The sequence below is a fragment of the Aulonocara stuartgranti genome (assembly GCF_965226115.1).
Source record: "Aulonocara stuartgranti genome assembly, chromosome: 7".
Taxonomy (NCBI): Eukaryota; Metazoa; Chordata; class Actinopteri; order Cichliformes; family Cichlidae; genus Aulonocara; species Aulonocara stuartgranti.
In genome coordinates, this window is record NC_138945.1 from 3,919,079 (window position 1) to 3,939,624 (window position 20,546).

The following is a 20,546-nucleotide window of genomic DNA, read 5'->3' on the forward strand; positions in this document are numbered from 1 at the left end:
CTGTTTGTTTTTTCAAACTCTAACTGGATATATGGAAATCGTGGCGGACATTATTTTTTACTTCTTACTTTCTGTTTGGCAAAAGAAATGTTTGACTGATTATTAAAATAATCTCCATAATAACTAGTGAAACACTGAAAAATAATTCTGAGAGTTTTGACAGTTTTGTTAACGCACCTGAGTCAGAGTTAGCCAATTCTCCACAAGAGGGCAGCATTGCATTAGCTGCTATTGCAGAGCTGGCCACCCCAGAGGTTGTTGAGGTTACCCTGTGGGAGGTACATCGTCTTGTTTGACTAGCTTAGTGTGTAATAGGGATACTTATGCATTCTGTGGGATAGTGATTGAGTATTAAAAGGCTTTAACTTGTTTGGGTAGTAGTAAAACATCTGTACTAGCAGTGATGGTAGCAGGCATGTAAAATTACACTATGGGTAGCTAAATTCATCCTATAAAGTAACTGAAAGGGAAAAACATACTGTGTGTTTACCCTGTGAAGGTATATTTATCCTGTGTAGTAGAATGGGTGAGTAATAGTGATACGTATTCCATGGAGGAGCCTATATATTAATTGTCAGGACCGCTATTGACAAAAGACGCTACCAGTGGCAGACATTTATAGTGGTGGTATATCTCTGAGGGGAGCAGCAAGACCTCAGCACAGAATAGAGAGGGCAGCCATAACAACAGCTCCATAAATGATTAAGTTAGGAAGTGCATGAATGGAGTATCTGGAGGTCGGTTGCAAAGAGGCTTGCAGATTGGATTGAGACTTTCTAAACAAGTCACTATAAATCAATGAATGTCAACAGGTCTGTAGGAGATTGTTCCATCTGCCAGGATTATGGCTGAGCTTTATTTTGTGAACTGTCTGTACTGAAACTATGCTCCATATACTCCATATTTGCTCTGCAGTAGGAGTGGTGGTATATAGAGTGAGTAATATATGTTTATCCAGCACTGTTGTGCCATGGGAAAGGGTTTAATTTGGAATTTGTGACAAGGGAACATTCCCCAGAAGACTACAGGCAGAAGAAAAAGGAATAAAAAAATAAATAAAAAAGTTGGAGAACCACTGAGCAAATGTATTACTGTAATTACTTTTTATTAGGCTTACCATCTGCTGTCTTATTTTCATTTACTTAGGCAATTAGATGAGTTCAGTGAATGCAATGTCACACCATTACTGCAAATATTAGCGCACTGAAGAATAATCGCTGTGTGTAAGCACAGCACATCAGCTGTTGTACTGAAACCCGTTCAAGCTGGTTTTGTGAGACCACAGTGAAACGTCAGGAAAGTAACTGATGGAGTCCCTGCTGCCGTAACACCTGCGTTAACTGCTTCCTGCTGCTGTGTGATGCCACAGCTGTTTAATATCATTAAAAGAAGAAAACAAACTCCTATTTATTCAGCATGAGACTGTGTCTGAAAGCTGGGAGCTATTTGAAGATCGGGAGGCAAAGCTAAAATTTGGCTGTATGTGAAATTGATTGATATTGATTCTGTAAGTCAATGGTAGCATGGGTGTAGCTATGGGGAAGCAGGGGCGTATATTTACCCTGTGGGTGTAGCTGTAGGGGTAGTAGTGCTGGTAGTGCAGCGGCTCGTCCTCACTGGCCTCCCCTGGCTCCGGACTCTCTCGCTCCAGACTGCTGACTGAACCTCGGCGAGAGGAATCCGACACACTGGGCTCCCTGCTCTCAGGACACTCTTACACACACACACACACACACACACACACACACACACACACACACACACACACACACACACACACACACACACACACACACACACACACACAATATCATGCCACCTAAATGCTACATCTATTCTTGGGTATTAATATGGAGTTGGTTCCCCTTTGCAGCTACAACACTCCTTTGAGAAGACTTTGAAGTGCGTGTGGGGACTTCTGCCCATTTAGAAGAACATTTGAAAAGACAAACACTGATTTTCGAGTTGATCCTATAGGTGTGTCTTTATGAGCCTCTGTTTTGCACTGGGGCAGAGTCAAAGGTGGTCCATCCCCAAATTGTTCACACACAGAAGCACAGAATTGTCCAAAAAGTTTCGGTAAGTGGAGGCATTACGTTTTCCTTTCACTGAAACTAAGAGACCCAGGTCAACTCCAGAAGAACACCCCGCAGCGTTATCTCTCCTCCACCAAACGTTATAGTTGGCACAGTCTTTCAGGTAATGTTCTCCATTCACCTAACCCAGATTCGTCCATCAGATTTGTCACATCACAGAACACGTTTCAATAGCATCCCTGATTTCATACGATCGCTTTTGGTGGAGGATGTCAAAATGCTAACACTGATACTTCAAAGTCCAGAAACCAAATGGGGTGTTGCCGTGGCTACATCCATCTTTTAAATACAGTCCTTTTCTAACAATTTTTTTCTTTAAGCCTTTAATTTCTCCTCATTATACAGAGAGTAGTCACTGTGACAGTTCTCTGTCGATAAATAAGTGGACGTCCAACAGTGTCGAGACGTGGTTATGGATGATTTTAGGTCTCATTAAAGCAAAATCATGTCACAACAAAATATTGTAATTTAAATTTTTATTTGAAACATTTTCAGATCTAATGCAAACCTCTAAAAATGTCAGTTTTGTAGTGAATTTGAACCCTCATAACTCGAATACCCGCAGTATTACCTCCCTCTTCGACGACTCGCTGCATGTGTGCGAGAGAAGTTCTCATTTGAGTGTTGGAACACATTTCTAGGAAATAATCGCAAAAAACTGAAGACCGTCAACGTGTCACATCGGATAATTTCCTCATCTATTTATCAATCCGAGGAGATAAAACCAAAACACACACACATGCACAGGGACGACACGATAACTCCTGAGCGCTGAAGGGGAGCTTATGAAAGGTTATGAGGACCGTGTTTATCGCTGTTTACCTCACTGTCATAATCCACGCTCCACTGGTGGCAGTTTTGTCATTGAACCATTACTCACAGATGCAGTATGATAGCCGGCTCACATCTGATGGTAAACACAGCGACTCTCTCTGCATCACCGAACGCTCCGACGGATCATTTGCCGTAATAAACTCAAATTTAGAGTTCAGGAAGGATTAGACCTGGATCAGTCTGATGTTTGAGGTTGATATAGGCATTTAATAAAAACGGGATGCGTGTCAGTGTCGAACACCTCTAAAGTAATGACCGAGACTGAATACGTTAGATGTTTCTCATTCGTTTGTAAACAGAAATGTAGTCCTGAATATATTTCAAAGCCTGGTTTTACATTCCTGCTAACAGGCCTTTTCATATTCTGGCAAAGCACCAAAGACAACAACTAGAATGTCATGGGCTTAGGAGATTGATTTCATTGATTTCAAACAGGCAGAAGAAGCCAGCCTGACTTCTTGAAGTCAAGTCTGACCTTGGGGTGAATTTTCTGGGACATCCAGTCCTGGGAAGATTGTGACATTACATCAACACCTGAATGCTGCAGACCAGCAAACTGCCAAAGACGTGTTCACACTTACTGATGTTTAGTTAATCAAGTACATTTGATTGGAAACACCTGACTGCTACTTATATACAGTCTATAGTTACTGTAAATCAGTCCTCCAGGGAAGCTCCAGGGGACCTGGATTTGAATCCACTGTGCAGCCAGGGCCTTTCTGTGTGGAGCTTGCATGTTCTCCCTGTGTCTGTGGGGGTTCTCTCCAGCTTCCTCCCGCAGACCAAAGACATGCACTTAGTAGTGCTAGGCTAACAGGTGATTCTAAATCGACCATATGAATGTGGGTGTGAATGGCTGTCTGTGTCTCTGTCCAGGGTGTACCCCGCTTCTTGCCCTGTGGGAGCTGGGATAAGTTCCAGCACCATGGGGGGATTAAAGAAAATAGATGGATAGATCTTACCACTACAGCACCTTGACAAATTTTATCTATGATGTGCGGTCTGGGGGTCAGTTGATGCATTTCAAAATGGAAGCAATACGTGTAGCAGTCAAGTGAAAAGTCAAGGTCTTCAGTAGCAGATGACTCATGCGGAAGACATGGAAGTAAGGGAAGGTTTGGGGTGAAGCTAATTATCCATCCATTCTCTTCTCCTTATCTTTATCAGGGTCACAGAGGGGCTGGAGCCTATCTTAGGCTTAGGTCACCAATCTGGCATTCACACTTATGTGCAATATAGAATCACCAGTTAACCTAACCCCACTAACTGATGTCTTTGGATTGTGAGTGGCAGTTGGAGTATCTAGACAGAACCCATGCAAACACGGGCTGTGTAAACAAACTCCACACAGAAATATTGCTTCACACACTGACTAAATACAGCAGCTCTAATTTTGAAAATAATTGCAATTAAGGCGTTAGGATTAAATTTTATTATTATTATTTTCAGCACAGTTCTTTGTCTCTACCTGAGCCATCCTTCCTCTGTCTGTCCATCTTGTCTACGCAGTCCAGCAGGCCATCGATCTGAACCTTGATCACTGTCAGCTCCCTTTTGATGGAAAGAAGCTCTGCCATTCTCACTGCAGAGACAGGGAGAGATGTAAGAAAGAGAGGGGGATTAATCTGGCTCATGATGCATAAAATAAAATAAAGACTGACGCATGAGGCTATAACGACTACTCAGGTTAAAAAGTATTCTATGTTAAAATCAACGGATAAAGTTATGTGAATGTGACCGGCTAATGCATGGCTTTATTTACATGTTGTCAAGTGTTGAGAAGATGAAGGCTCAAGCTGCCTCAGTGACCGCACTTGAGATTTGGTTTACTAACAAGGTTCCTTTAGTTCAACAGGAAGCAGAATGACCTAAACGTAGAAGTTGTCTGCACCAACCACCATGTGAAATGTAGAACCCAGAACTTCCCTCCCTAAGCTAATGGGGTAAGAACATTAAACAAGCAAATAAAGCTGTGAAAAACAGACAACCAGAACATTCATGTCAAAAGCAAAGGAAGTAAATCCCCACAAAGAGGCAGGGATCGATCTGAGGAAGCCGAAGAGCTGCTTGGTCTGGGAGAGGGAAAGAGACCCTTTTCTCAGCCTCCTTTAAATAGAGGCAGAACAGTTTATCAATTACTCTGTTACACTGTGAGAGATCTGTGAGAGAGGAAAAAGGAAATGAGGAAACAAACACAAGAGGAGGGTGCATAACATAGAATACACACAGCTTTTTAGTATGCAAATGAATGCATGTAAAAACCTATAAGCAACAAATGTGCAGTTGTTTAGAACATAAAGCTAAATCTGGGTTTGAATCCTGGACCTGCAGTTTAATGTCAAACCTGCATTTGAAATTTATGTGGTGTACAGATAAGACATAACACGTGGACAGTGACACTAGTTATTAAAAACTAGGGGGGCAACGATACTCGTATCGATATTGAACCGTTCGATACAGTGCTTTCGGTTCGGTACGCATATGTATCGAACAATACAACATTTGTAATTTATTTTATCAACTTTCCTTCTGACTATGCTGTCTGTGTGGAGCGCTCAGTGAATCTGCGTTCGACTACTCCGCCTAGGCTGCACTGTCGAGCGCAGATCCACTGAGCGCTCAACACAGACAGCATAGTCAGAAGGAAGAGCGCAGGGCAAGCTAGCGAGACAGAAGTTAACCTCTCCTTGCAACATGGCAAATTGAACCTCCCCCACCCTCATTCAGATCTGGCGTTTGGAATTATTTTGGTTTTCATGTGACGTATGACCCTGAAGGTAAGTGAGTCATGGACTAAAGTAAAACAGTATGTCGGATGTGCCACGCAATGCTCAATTACATTGGTGGGAGCTAGTGTGTTAGCGCAGTTAGCTTGTTAACGTGTTGGCCGTCTAGTCCCATGCACGGGGCGATCAGGGGTAGCTCGTTAACGGAGATTTGCCGTGTTGTGGCGTTAAGGTCATTTCAACGAGATTAACCTGAAAGCACTAGTGGGAACACAGCGAATATGACTGCACATTTACACCGACATCATCCTAGTGCAAAGACAAAAACAACAAGCATGCTACTAACTTTAGCCGAGTCATTTAGACAGCCGTTAGCACATGATTCTCCTTATGGGGACCTGATATGTTTAATATGCTGCTGAGAATATAGCCCAGAAGAAGCGTATAGTATAGCTTTTATTTTGGAAAGAGCCATTTCTCTGTAATAAACTCTCTTTTCCAAAGATGAGTGATTCCTCAATCAGATACAGGGCTCGCAATATCGCTAGCCCGACGTCCCGGGGCTAGCGTTTTTCCAGTCGGGCTACCAAAATCTATCTCTGCCCTGCCCGTCCGGCTATTGTAGGAAGGAAAAATCTATGTCAATGCTTTTGCATTCTTTCGGAAATGTAGCTGGGTAATTATGTCATTGGCATCGGTGAGCCACTGTCAATATGTGACATATTGAAATCGCGTTTGAATTTGCGCTTGTTTTTTGCTTTCACTTTGCAATCGTGCGAACTGTGTATAGAGAGCGACAGCACTGATCTGTGAGTGATGATAATTTGTGCACCAATTCCTCTGACATTGTCTTATTAATCGTTAGCTTACTACGCAAACATGACAAGTGAAATCTCCCGCAGCTTAAACATGTGAGAGGTTGATCGCGCAGAGAATCGCTGAGCATTATGTGAGTGCGCGTGTAAAAGCAGCAGGATATATATTTTAGTTCTGCTGAGCCAAATAAGACAGGTCAGGGTGAAGAAGTGACAGCCAAAGAAAAGCTTACCACAAAACGGAAAAGTTATGACAAATCAGACTATAAGGCAAAAAGAAAGTGCAGCTTTATGGTTTCATGGACAAAATAATTTCTGTGGCTGCAATATGACGAGCTATATAACCAGGGCTGCACATAAGTGGTCCGCAGGTGCGCATTCGCTGTCAAAATAAAAAACGCGCACAAGGGTTAGGGTTAAATTTAAAAACTGTACTTTTGAGTTAAAATATATATTTATAATTTTAATAAATGACAAATTAAAAATGCATGAACATTTTTTTTGTATCGAAAAAATATCGAACCGTGACACCAAAGTATCGAACCGAACCGTGAATTTTGTGTATCGTTGCACCCCTATTAAAAACATGGGTTTAATTTAAATTATTTGATATCCTAGCGCTGACACACACAAAGTACAGCGAGGGCTTAGAGAAGGGTGTAAAAAGGGAAATTAAAGAAAAATAGATGGTACACCCCTTTGTCTTGCCATGTTTGGGGCATCTTAGTGCCAGTCTAGACAAATCTGCAGCAGACAAAAACATTTTAGACAGCAGTGATTTGTCTGTTTCAATATCAGCGTGCATAAATCCAGCGACATAAAGAAATGTTTCTTTGCAGCTGGGTGTGGAAGAAAATCTCAAATCTCATCAGCAACAGTTTTAATGAACCTCTGTAATCCACATTCCCACAGAGAGAATCAACAACTGGTAGATGGTCTGAGCCCACAAATGACAACAGAAACCAACATGTAATGTAAAACAACTCTGAACAGTCCTTTTTTCTTCTTCTGTCTTTGCTGCGCTGATGTGTTTCAGGGTCATTTTCTGTTCATAAGTGGGCCGATGCAAACTCAAAAGTCAGCGCTGACCGCAGTAGGATTTTACAGCTCCATGCAGATTCGAGTGTCATTCAGTGACCCGTGCAGTCGTCAAGGCCGCGCTCCTGCACCATCAGTTACTCTTAGCGCTGCGCTGCCGCCTTCTTCAGCTGCATGAGCCCTCGCCCTCGCTGTGCTCCGTAATGGACTGACTCTGCTGCACACAGCTCTCCAAATGACCCTGAAAACTACTTCAATCCTGAAAGCTTTTCGACCTCTGAAGCTTGCAAAGGCAATCTAATTTCCTTGTGATGGGGCGCAGTAAAAACTATTAAGGCTTGTAATAAACTAGTATAAACAATTCTTATTTTCCATGCACTATTAACTCGGTCTAATTGTGAGAGCTGATAGGCTCGGCTGGGTTATAGCAGGAGAGGAGAGCCCTGCGGTACAGACGCTTTTAATGAAGAGACCATCTGGAGCACCCCCCCTCACCCGCCTTCTCTCCAGCACCCTGGGGCCTTACCACTGAGATGAGCTGTCACACAGGCGGGAGATAACATGAAACAGGGTTTTGGAGAGGAAATATCCTCAGAGTGCAGCAGGTTTCCACAGGAGCTGCAGATTTAAAGGGGGGGGAAACAGGCTGAACATCACAACTGTGTACAAATGTGAACATCAAGGCCGAGGCTCATGTGTGGGTCTGAAATTTAAAAGCCGTTAATTGGTGAGGGATGTGGCGTTAAACACCCCTGCGTATCGTCCTCTGACAGCAGCGGGGAGTTGGTGTCTCTGCCCTTTTTCGATAAAAGCCTTTTAACAGCTGAACTTCCTGAACTTCTCGTGCCACAGTATTTCCCTTCGTCCTTTACCCTCGGCAGAGTTACAGCCACGACTCTGGATTTAATGTTTGCTGATGTTTTCATTAGGTTTAACGGTCATGTAGCTCTCAGTGGATGGATAAAGTGCACGTCTCTCTGGGACATGAAAAACAGTTTACTGGAAAAGCGAGAGAAGAAGACTCGGAACAGTTTGTGACAACTAGGCGCTGTGAAGGTAAAAGAACGCATATGTACAGTTAACAGGCAAGTGCTAAGCACAATATTATTTTACTTTATTTTGCCTTGTAAACAAACACGCTTATTAAGTGATTTCAAAAATCCACATGTTTGATGGAGACTTTCTGTCTTTGGTTAACAGAAACTGCCATGACGAGCCTACTGAGCTCACTCTCTGAAAGTGCAGCACCTGTTTAAGTGCATTATGAAGGACTCTGCACTTATAGATATGACATGTGATTATTTCAGGAGTGTCTAAATGATACATCGAAAAGACCACGTTTTTACACAAAAAAGAGGAAAAGAATAAAGACAATTAAATCAAACAAGGATACAACTTGATCATAGGAATCATAGGATCATAGTAATTGGTCAAACATGCTGATTATAAGTTTCTGTATCTGAACATGGTGGGCAAGGGGGTTGATTGTTTGGGTTTTCACTATATTATTCTCGGGTCTTTACCTTACAGGAAAAAGCACCTTGAGGGCACTGTTGTTGTGATTTGATGATATATAAATAAAATTGAATTCACTCTTTCACTACCAGCAAACAGCCTCCTGCAACCACTCGCTGATCAGGGAATACTCATTTTCCCCTAGCGACTGATGGTTGCCAGGCAGTTGGCAGTAGGTGTGTGACTGGAGCCTTTTCTCAGCACCTGTCCTATTAACCATCTTTCCTTTCTGAATTTAAGCTGAATGAAATCCAAGGTGAAAGATCACTGTGATCACTGCCACTCAACTACACATGTGCAGGCCGGAAAAATGGGCCTTCAACAGAGTTTGAAAATAGCTGGTGAAGAGGAAGCGATGCACGGCCGCCCAAGGCTCCAAACAAATGAAAAACTGGGTTTTTATGTTGCTAAACACAAACATAGAGGTTAAACACACATCTTCACCACTTCCAAGCTGGTGGAGACAAAACTAATTTTCTTTGTTTTTGCAGGATATGAGAATGTGCATAAATATCAAAATAGTGAAATGTTACCACTTTAAATATAGAAAATTAAGCATGTCCACTGCCAGTATTGTTCAATTATTTGGGGTTAAGTTTTGTACTTTAATGCCATTTACTTAGAGCTAATATCCACGGCTACATCACCCTATAACTGACCTATAATATAAATAATACCAGAAATATAAACCTTGTAATTTTGTATCTGAAATTGTTTAAACTTTAAAAGTTCAGTCATTTTTCTATCAGCACAGCATCCTCTTACATTTGCTGCTGGAGGCGGAGGTGTGTGTGTTGTTGCTCCTTCTGGACGGCCTGCTGCTCCTCATTCTCAGAGCCGCTGTGGACAATGAAGAGGAGGAAGATGACGAAGACGAAGGGCGGGGCTGTTTTACAGGACTGGGATCCGCAGGGACCGAAGAGGGAACTCGCTGATAGTCAAACGCACTGAAAATAAACACACACACATATGCAAGCTTTAAATACTCACACCCTCGCAGACCGAGTCCCATGATGCACCAGTGCCTGAGGCGGTAGCGTCATGCTGCTCGTTTCCATCTCGGCTACTTTATTGTTACAATGAAATGAAGGCAAATTTATGTTGTGAGCAGAGTTCATCTTTATGAAGAGCAGCTTGTTTGAAGTCATTTTTATACACAAAAATCTTTGTTATTAAAGTTTTAAAAGCAGAAAGCGGAGAGGAAACAAAGAATAATCTTTTTATTTTTTAAAGGCTTTTATTTCTCTGAACTTTCCCTGCAATGTTTCTGGCTTGCAACTCCAAACACAAATCTTTAGAATGAACTTGTAAAATATATACCTTCATTTAAAAACAACAGTCAATAATTTCCTAATGCAGCTATTTTTCTTAATCTGGAGGAATCAGTGAATTTAAGTGGTGGATTAATCCACATTTGATGCTTCAGTATTGCGTCAGTAAGATGTCTGAGTGACCGAGAGATTTCTGTTATGATCTGCAGAAAAAAAGTCTCAAGGTTAATTTAAATATCTGACGACCAAAATCAAAGACAAACCAAAAACTCATCAGAACAAATAGGAGAATCATTTTGGAGTCGGTGCCCCAGCCTACCATCGTGCGAGTGTTTGAGGTCACACAGGTGTCTCAGAAGGGTTTGCATTATAAGGTGGCTGACGTTCACGTTATAAACCTCCATCTTTGCTCATTGGTGGTCGTCCAGGGAGACAGCTGGCCTCTTTTACACCTCTCTCAAAGCATTTGTGTGAACACCTCAGTGCTCTAAAAAATGTCCCTCTGCACAGCTGACTCTACGAGAAGATATGACTCTACTACTGTGCACCGTGCATCTGTAGAGTACCTGATGTGGTCTCTCCTTGATATATGCCCATGCACTCACATGAGGAAATTGAGCTCTTTTTAAATCTGATCTCCTGAGCCACGTCTCACCTGTCAGGGCCCGGAGAACTGAACCTGTAAACTTGTACAGTACTTGGGAAAAAAATCGAATAAAATTTGCGTTTCATTTCAGTTTTGGTGAATCAAAGTCCAAGATTTTATTCTGTTATTTAGCCCTAATTAGCAGCTATCTGTGTCTTTATGGATACAGACTGCGGTAACCAACAAAGTCATCCTTTGTCCAGATTTGATAACTTCTGCCTCCAATAACCCAAAACATTGGTGACCAAAGTGTTAATGTTGAGGCTTCGAAAACCAGTGGCCATGTGGTCTACAACAAAGCTGCCCGTGTACCTATTTGTTGCAAATATGAAAGGCAAACATAAGGAAAACACGGGGAATACATGCAACATAGGTTCAAGGTTCAAGGTTCTTTATTATTTGTCACATGCATAGTTATACAAGTATAACACACAGTGAAATGTAGCCTGACACGCTCCTCGACATGTGCAAAAATTATGGGGGGGGTGTAGAGGAAGAACATATATATATATATATATATATATATATATATATATATATATATATATATATATATATATATATATATATACTGGGTGAATGTGCAGTAGTAGCAGCAAGCAGGTGAATTCTGTACATTAATATGAATAGATATCTGACTATTTTACAGGATAGACAATATAAACATATTTAAAATTAAAGGAATTGAAATGTACATTGTGCCTTGGTTTAGTGTCTGGAAGAGAGTCCTGTCTCAGTCAATTATAGATGATGTGAGAGGGCGGGTGTGTGTGTTTAGGGCACGGATGGCTTGGGGATAGAAGCTCCTCTTGAGTCTCTCTGTCCTTGCCCGGAAGATGCGGAACCTTCTACCAGATTGCAGAAGTTGGAACAGTTTGTTGCCTGGATGGGACGGGTCCTTCAGTATCTGCGCTGCTCTAGTCCGGCATCTCCTGGTGTAGGTGTCCTGAAGCGGGGGGAGAGCAATCCTGCAGCAGCGTTCTGCTGTACGGATCACTCTCTGGAGAGCTTTTTGGTCCTTCACACAGCTGTTCCCAAACCACGATGTCATGTTCTGTGTGAGGATGCTCTCCACAGCGCCTGTATAGAAAATCCTGAGGATCTTTGGAGAGACCCTGAACTTCCTCAGTTGTCGTAGGTGATACAGGCGCTGCCTAGCCTTTTTGGTCTGGACCTGAATGTGGGCAGCCCATGTCAGGTCTGAGGAGATGTGGACACCAAGATACTTGAAGGACTGCACCCTCTCCACTGGAGCTCCATTGATGATAATGGGCTTGTAGTCTCTGTGCTGACCCCTTCTGAAGTCCACCACCAGCTCCTTGGTTTTGCTGACGTTCAGCTGGAGGTGGTTGTCCTGGCACCACGATGCCAGATTCTTCACTTCATCCATGTAGGCCGCCTCATCGTTGTTGGAGATGGCACCCAACACCACTGTGTCGTCAGCAAACTTCACAATGGTGTTGGAGCCATGGGTGGCCACACAGTCTGAAGTGTAGAGGGAGTAGAGCAGTGGCGAGAGGACACATCCCTGAGGTGCTCCTGTGTTGATGGTGCATGGAAAGTAGATTTAATACATTTCCTGACTAAATATTTGCAGGTGGTCTGATGTTAAGATTTAGTTCAAATAACCGTCACACTGCTCCCTCCATTCAGAGGTTGAATATGCCAATTAAACTAATAGAGGAAGAGGTTTAATATGAGGATGACATACAACTCGTAGAGCATCACTGTGATCCAATTACAGGCCTGAATACTAAAGAGCAGAGACAACAGGACAGTCTGCTCAAGTGGACAGGTCATGAGTCGTCCTTCAGCTCCTCTCGTTCATCTTCTTGCAAGAATGCTTCATTCCTGATATGAGAAACCAAACTATGAGGCACTAATGTGCTCTATTAATCTGCATTGAGAAGCTGAACCAATAACTTCTCCTTAAACTATTTGTATAGATTTTTTTATGATGCTTTAATGATTTTGTGATCTTTGAGTTTAATTCCCAATTAAAAACCAAATTTCCTTTTAATACTTTCAGATGCAAACGCGTATAGAAGGCTGAGGTTAGGGTAGGTTGCATGAATAAAAAAGTATTTAAAGGTTAAGAGTCTTTTCAAATAAATCTCACACACAGAGACAAACCAACACTGAATGCATCCAAGTGAAACTGTTTGAGTACATTGCATTGCTTTATGCCAAAGAGCTGCATCATTACTCCAAACTATTAAAACCCCATTAATAAGGAATGTTCCATATTCTTTCGTCACCATAAACACTCACACTGTATTTTATTTTAAAATGTTCCCGTCGTGCTTAACTCACTGCTTTAGCAGGATATTAATTAGATTTTTGGAGAACCAAAGTTGAAGTAATATCCTGCTAAAAACATTACCTACACCTTCTCCTCCTGTTTGTTAAAAGCGATGCTGTCCAGCGGTTTGTAAAATACAAATCCATACAGGCTAAACTGTAAATATTTGGACGGGAACATGTTCTAAAAGTTATATATTTTATAGTTTATTTTTCATGCATGCACTTATGCAGTTCTTTCTGAACTGTATGTGAAATACAACACATCAGAATGATGGGATGCTGCCATTCTGTACAGGAAGCCCAGTTTCTTTTCTGTTTTGTCTTTTTTTTACTTTTTTATTATTTTAATGATTGATGATTGTAACAGGAGCAATGAAGCTCAACAGTAAGACTGATGTTTGTAAAAACAAGCAGAGATATATAGCTTATTGGATAACTTGATGCGAACTTGACATTCATGTAAGACTCATTTAATGCAAAGCATTCCTCATGGCTGGTCTTCGTTTGCATCCAAATCAGCTGATGAGATTAGAACTTGTAGCTTTTTCCAGTTTGATTTGAAAGTTCTTGTTTATTAAAGTGTTGCCTGTTTAGCTCTTATGCTAGTTTTTGAGTCCATTTTGAGTTTTATCAACTAGTCCTTAATTACAGTTTCTGAGTTTATTCAGTCTTTCTAGTTTATTCTGAATTTCCCTGTTCTTGCTTCTTACGTCCTGCTTTAGGTAGTTATTTAGCTCCGGTGTCGCGTTTTTAGTTTTACTTTTCCCTTCTCTGTCTTGACTGTCCACAGCTGTGTCTTGTTACCCTCCTATTCCTCTTATACCTTCTCAAATAGGGAAAATAAACCAGAGTTCAGGTGCAGCTGTGAAAACACTCTTAAATTGACAGGAAGTATACAGAACATACCAACCAGCATTTACAGGGTGTTTGGGAAAAATACTTTTTTCCCCACAAATGTCCAAACTAATTGTTGTGCATCACCCAGAGAACCAACGCTTTTCTCATGACACAGCATAATCACTTCTGTTTCTAAAATGTTTTGCTTATGAGTTTCTAAATTTGGGAATTCAAAACCGTGACTATTTTAGATGGTACGCCATTATTTATTTTGGTGTGTGTGTTAACAACCGTTACCTTGGAAACTATTAAGTAAAATATATAGTAATGCAACACCTATTTATCAAAGGGGACTCTTGGACTTTACCAGCATAGCTTTGCATGAATCAGACTTCAAAATCATACATATGTAAGTCGTCTTGTGGTCCTAACTTCCTTCTGATTGGCTGCCTCTTGCAAACCGTAGGTTAGGACAGCAGCTGTAATGACCATATATAATGACCATGAGCATTTAGAGTGATTGGCTCACACTTACTTGCTGGCCTTGTTATTTAAAATATGAGACACATCTGTCATATTCCAGGATATATATGGTAGAAAATAAAGAAAAACTTCAATTTAAAGCTGTATTTTAAGACACAGCAGGATAACACAAGTGTTTAAAACCTCCCCCTGAAGGAAGTTTTCATACAGCCTAGTTTTTCTCCTTACTTGTAATGAAAGTATCAAATTGATTTATAAGGAAATTAATTGAGAATGAAAGCTGTGCCATTTGTATGTAGCTGCAGTTGAAAGTCAGCTGAAAGTGAATTTGGTCTTAAATCAGTTGCAGCTGCTCCCTCTGTCGGGCTGCGTTACCTGCTGGAGGTGAGATGAAACTTTCTAAAGGACAGAGTGATTTATCTTCTATAAGCGGATAACCAGCACTGATTTCATTTCATCAAATAATCCCAGATGCCCTCCTTTCAGCACTCGCTGCACCTTCTCCCTTTTGGTGTTATGTCGCCGCTCGCTGATGCCGTGTTTTTTCCCGCGGTTGTTGCGGTCTGATAGAGTGTGCTGTGCTGCGGGTGAGAGCTGACTGACAGCTCCAATTTGATGCAGGGAACGATAGAGGAAGCGACTGCGAGGATGAGGAGAAGCCTTTCCTCTCGCTGCCAACCTCTGCTGCCTATCACAGCAGCCATCTACAGCTGGAGGGGCAATGACTGCAGGGGGAACATGAATACACTTCATCTCTTTCACTGTCACACAAATAGAAATGCATACGCACACACACACACGAATATGTCTGCTCAGTACATTTTAAAAGGTTCTTCTGTGACATGGGAAAAAAAATCATTTACACTTTAAAGGCCGGGGAAAGAAGCTGTGTGCACCTACAAACATGCAGAGATATTCAGGTTCAGAATTTAACTCCATCTAGAGCCTGTTTTCTCCCAGTTTTGAGGATTTCATGCCAAATTAGGAAGCCATGAATGACTGAAGGCCACACACATCAGCACATTTAGTGTTTGTAACGTGTCAGAGGATGGCAGCGTATGTTGGGAATAATGGTTGCTGCTTTTTAACAGTTAGTGAGGTGCCATTTCTTGACACCAATGCTGAAAATGTACATCTGCTATGATGGCCAGAACAGAAGTAGTGAAACTGAAGCAAAGCTGCATGAAGCTACGGAATCCAATGACCACAAGGAGCGTGTACTGCTGCCGAATTTATACACATTCATAGCTTTGTAAATTAAAATGGGAAAAATAAATGCACCCAAGAACCCAAGAAGAAAAAAAGCACCTGGAGGTGACTGTTGCTGTGTTTTGGTGCTCGGCAACCCAACTTTATGTGGTCTGACGTTTCCTGGCTGAGATGATGTGGTTCCTACGTACTTTCACAGCTGAAGGAGAAATAACTGTTGCAACAGTTGCATCCTATTACAGCACCACCCTCCAATTCACCAGCTCTTTACAACAACCCAAATATTTCACAAATGTTTCTAAGGGCAGAATGAATGGCTAGGTGCTTCATTTTATATACCTGTAGCAAATGGACTGGAAACACTTGAATTCAAAGACTAAGAGGTGTGACCCAATACTTTTGTCCATACCTGCCTCTTAAGTCAAGTCCTAAGTTGATGTCTTCCAGGTCCTGGATGTTTCCAGGTCAAAACTCTTCAGTTCCCAAACTCAAAAATACTCTACAGCATGACTGAGAGTTAAAAACTGTCTGAATTCTCTCATATTTAATAAAGTGATCAGTGTGGCTGCTCTACCAGATGTGACCATCAAGTTTAACATCCAGGCATCCATGAAAAACAGGACATAAAGTTATCTCACTGGTTTCCACCTAAAGATGATACACCATGTTCTGAATTAGGGGTTTCTGAAAAATTAAAACCAACAGCTCTGCTATCACTTCAGACATAAATGAAGACAAAAAACTAAACAACAGCAACAGTATGGTTACTGACGTTAGGATCCATGCACACCATCAGCTTAGTCATAATACACTGTCATTAATCTACTGCTGCATGGTTGAGATTACTCACTATATTAAAATTCCTGGTTCTTGGCTTCATGTACCCATTCATATCTTTGTTAGCCTCAGAGTGATTCTTTTCTGACCCGTTCAAATATTTGGTGTCTTGTAATCTGTGAGGTAATGGGGTGTAGTTACATTATAAGGTTTTAAAAACTAAGCTTTAAGATGTCCTGCAGACAACTAGTGGTAATAAAAACCCAGAGAGGCCGGCACTGATCACTGAATATTTTTTGGCAGGGCTTCAGATTAAATAAAGCAAGATACAAAGCATTAAAACACTTCACTAAAATGACAACAGCTTTAATGAACCAGGGATTACATGTCATCACTTAACAACTGGATACTGTATTATTGTATTAACTTCAGTTTTATACTGACTGTTACATCGATAAGTACGCAAATAAAGGTTAAAAAGCAATATAAGTGATGACTTATACATACGTATAAGTACATAAATAGTGTTTGTGAATCTTGTGTTTAATGCTCATGTCTATGGAAACCACCTGAGAGGGAACCTGATAGTTTTAATTTATTAGAATTCAATAGAGTTTGAAGTTGATGGGGAAGGTAAAAGAGAAGCTAAAAATATCAAGCAGCCCTCGTGCAAAGAGGGCTGGAACATCGTGTCGTTAAACAGAAACTTTACTGCCTGCGTCGCTGACGGTGCCTGACAGACCTGACATCTCCTCAAAGAGACTTTATTTTTATCTCCTAATAAAGTTCAGCATTTTGGTTTTTATTTTGTGTCACACAAACAGTTCAGTGCAGTGAAAGCAAAGTTCAGGCATACAGCAGATGTTTTAGGGCATTATCAGCACCCTTGATTTGTGGGTTTGTATGATCTGCACGCTCACAGAAACACACTCAGACGTCCCGCTGTGTTTGTCCCTGCAGTCACAACACATCAGGGTAACAGGTGAACGTGTTGTGCTTGTGTTGGTCGGGGGGCTACTGTACCACACTAAGCTGATAATCCGCAGCCCAGCAGATAAACGCCTATAAATATTTACAGGGCAGCAGTGTTGACACAGCTTTGCATCCTGCCTAGCTTCCTACAGAGTGAGGCAGGGCGGACTAACATTGAAAAACTTCAGTAAATCTTCAGGAAGCTAAACAAATGAATACATTACTTCTGATTATTGTGGGGGGATCTTCACAGAATGCAGCACGGGTCATATTTTGTTCTTCAACTGACTGAAAGGCTCAAATATTCTAATGCTGGACAGTTTTGTACAAAATGACATCTGATCCATGGGTAAAGCATAAAAACAAGGTGCTCAGTCTTGGCAGGAAGACCACAGACTGTATATGAAAGATGTACACAGCGAATGTGAACTTGACTAGTACTGTAATCCTGGTCTGTTAAATATGAAGGCGCATGCTGAGTGCTATTACTGTTGCCAGGTTAGTGTTTTGAAACCAGGTGTGACAAGCGAGGGGCGGATCTGTGAAATTGCACATTTTGTGATTGACAGGTTGTTAGCAAATGAGCAAATCCTGGAAAATCGTCCTTATAAACTTTCCTGGATAAAACCTTCCCATTGGTAAACGATCCACTCTACCTCCACAGCCACAAAAACACAGAAACATTTTCTGTAACCAAAACTATCACCCCCTACTGGCCATTACGAAAAATGCAAACTTATTTTTTGGCTGCCCCTGTGTTGGATTTCTAGTGTCAGAAAAGGCTACAGCTGCTAAGGTACTCATTCTAGCCAGCTGGGTTAGTATAAACTGTATACGTGTAAAATAGATGCAGATCAAAGCTGCTTTTTGGATGGTCTGTTATTACAACTAAATCTACAGGAGGCCATATTACTTCTCAAAAGGCACCAACACAGTCCAGACATCCAGATAAGAGACTCCAACTAGCTGCAACAAAGCCCAACAGACAGTAAACAGCTACAGCCGCCTGTGTGACCCTCCATTAGGACATCAACCTTCAAGCCTCACGTTATTAAAATGGATGTGTTTAAAAAAAAGTATATCCACAAAAATTAAAACCATTTTTGTCGCAGTCTGTAAACACGGCTCTGTCTGCTATAAAGTTGGACATGGAAGTCTACACGGACTGACTCACTTTCGTAGACAGTCTCAAGTGGACATTAGAGGAACTGCAGGTTGGATTAATTTCTGTCCTTTTTTTTAGCCTTAAAGTTGTCCTTTCTTCAGATCAGGTGTACTTTTTCACCTTGGACGGAGTGACTGGCTTTAGCTCTGCACAAACTGGGAACTATCACAGTTTTTAATTAGTCTTTAAACCTCCTTTTCTGATCCTGAAATTGTAGCTAAAAAGACTCTGGCACAGGGCAAACCCCTGAGAGGCATAAGTGTACATAATTGCAATGCATGAAGCACAACCAGAGCTGCCCCACACAAACAAATCATGTGGAAATTGGGCTACGAGTGAGGAGACGTGTGAAGGAAAGACAAAAGGATGATGCAAACTAGTGAACAGAGATAGGATAAGGCTGAGGGAGGTAAACAGTAGATGAGAGAGAGAGCGTGTGGATGTAAAGTGAGTGGAGCGTTTATCTGCCGGCTGCCAACAGATTTGTTTTTAATGCCGTCAGCCTCTTTCTCTCTCCATCTTCTGTTCCTCCCTTTCATCTTCTTCCTCTTAGTCTACAGCCTCCATACAGTTATCCTCCTCCTCCTCCACCTGTCCTTGGCTGCCTGCAGTGATCTGTGTTTTCAGCCCATGGCGGTGAGGTCAGACGCTGTCAGTCCACTGCTGTTCAGGTTTTTTTTATTTTTTTATTTTAGTCTTTATTTAACCTTTAACTGGGGAAAGTCAAGACAGGAAATGAGGTTGCTGGTTTTCAGAATCACCTTTTTTCACCAAAGACGGGAGGAAGGCGTCTGAACAAGTGCACAAATCAGGCTTTTAATGTCCTTAATGCAATTATTAAAGCTCCTAATGCTACACTAACAGGTAATAAGTAACTACAACCTTAAACCATTTTAATATTTTCTTTTTAGCCAAAACTAAGCAAAAGCAGTCTGTGAAAGCCTAAGTACACTTTATGGTTCAGTAACTTGAGGCAACGACTGCAGAATCTTGATTTTTTCATTTTTCAACCATTCGATTGTAGATTTGCTGCTGTGCTTTTCATCAGTGCTGCATTGCACGACTCAGTTTAGACTAAGCTTTAGCTGTTGCACAGATGAACTCACATTTGACTCTAGAAAACTCTGGTACACAGAGGAGTTTGTGGTGTCGGTCTTGAAAAGGCAAACACACATTCAAGGCAGCCTGAGGTTATTCATGCTCCGCTTTTGTTCACGTTGCATTTATGTCCTCGTTTGAACTATCTGCAAGGAAATCCGCTGTTTGACTCTCACTGCCTCTGAGTGTGTGATCTGGTTCATTTGCACCCTTGCTGTGAGTTGAGCTTTCCACAGCCGGCAGCTCAGGTGAGTTCATAGCAGGTGATGGAGGGAGGAAGGATAACTGACCGAGTGAGGGGAGATGATTTATACGCAGCCCGACTCCTGCTTTGCACTCAATTGTAGACTCTGTCACGCTGAATTGCCGTAGTTGCAATTTTTTCCAACAAACACGGGCGCAGTGTTTGTTAGTTTCCCTCTGTTGTCCAGAATTTGCTGTGCACACACAAATAAGTCACCTTCAGCAGTGTCAGGCTTTTACAGGCTGCAGATATCCTGTAAAAATGTATCTGGAGCAAAACAAATTAACTTGTGCCACTCCCGTGTTTGCTGATTTGTGAGCTGCTGGTACTGAGAATAATACAATGAACCGTGGCATAACCTGAGACTGACAAATGTGCCGATGAAAAACACCTCAATAAAGAAAAGTACAACTCAAAATTACATTTTCAGGAGGCACAGCATCACTTGAGCTTGTCTGCTCCACAGTTTTTACTGAATAAATAACGCAATTTTTTTTAAATTGAATTTGCTCCAGA

General features: G+C 41.5%; 1 protein-coding gene across 1 annotated transcript in view; it reads right to left on the reverse strand.

Moving 5' to 3' along the window:
- Positions 1 to 20,546, reverse strand: part of LOC309711570 (RNA-binding protein Raly-like) — an 83,889-nt gene that overhangs the window by 4,589 nt on the left and 58,754 nt on the right. The window contains exons 5-7 of the mRNA XM_082541974.1: positions 9,790 to 9,971; positions 4,399 to 4,512; positions 1,562 to 1,713 (exon numbers count right to left, since the gene is read on the reverse strand). Coding sequence (XP_082398100.1) covers positions 1,562 to 1,713; positions 4,399 to 4,512; positions 9,790 to 9,971 — 448 coding nt within the window. The remainder of the gene's footprint in view (positions 1 to 1,561; positions 1,714 to 4,398; positions 4,513 to 9,789; positions 9,972 to 20,546) is intronic.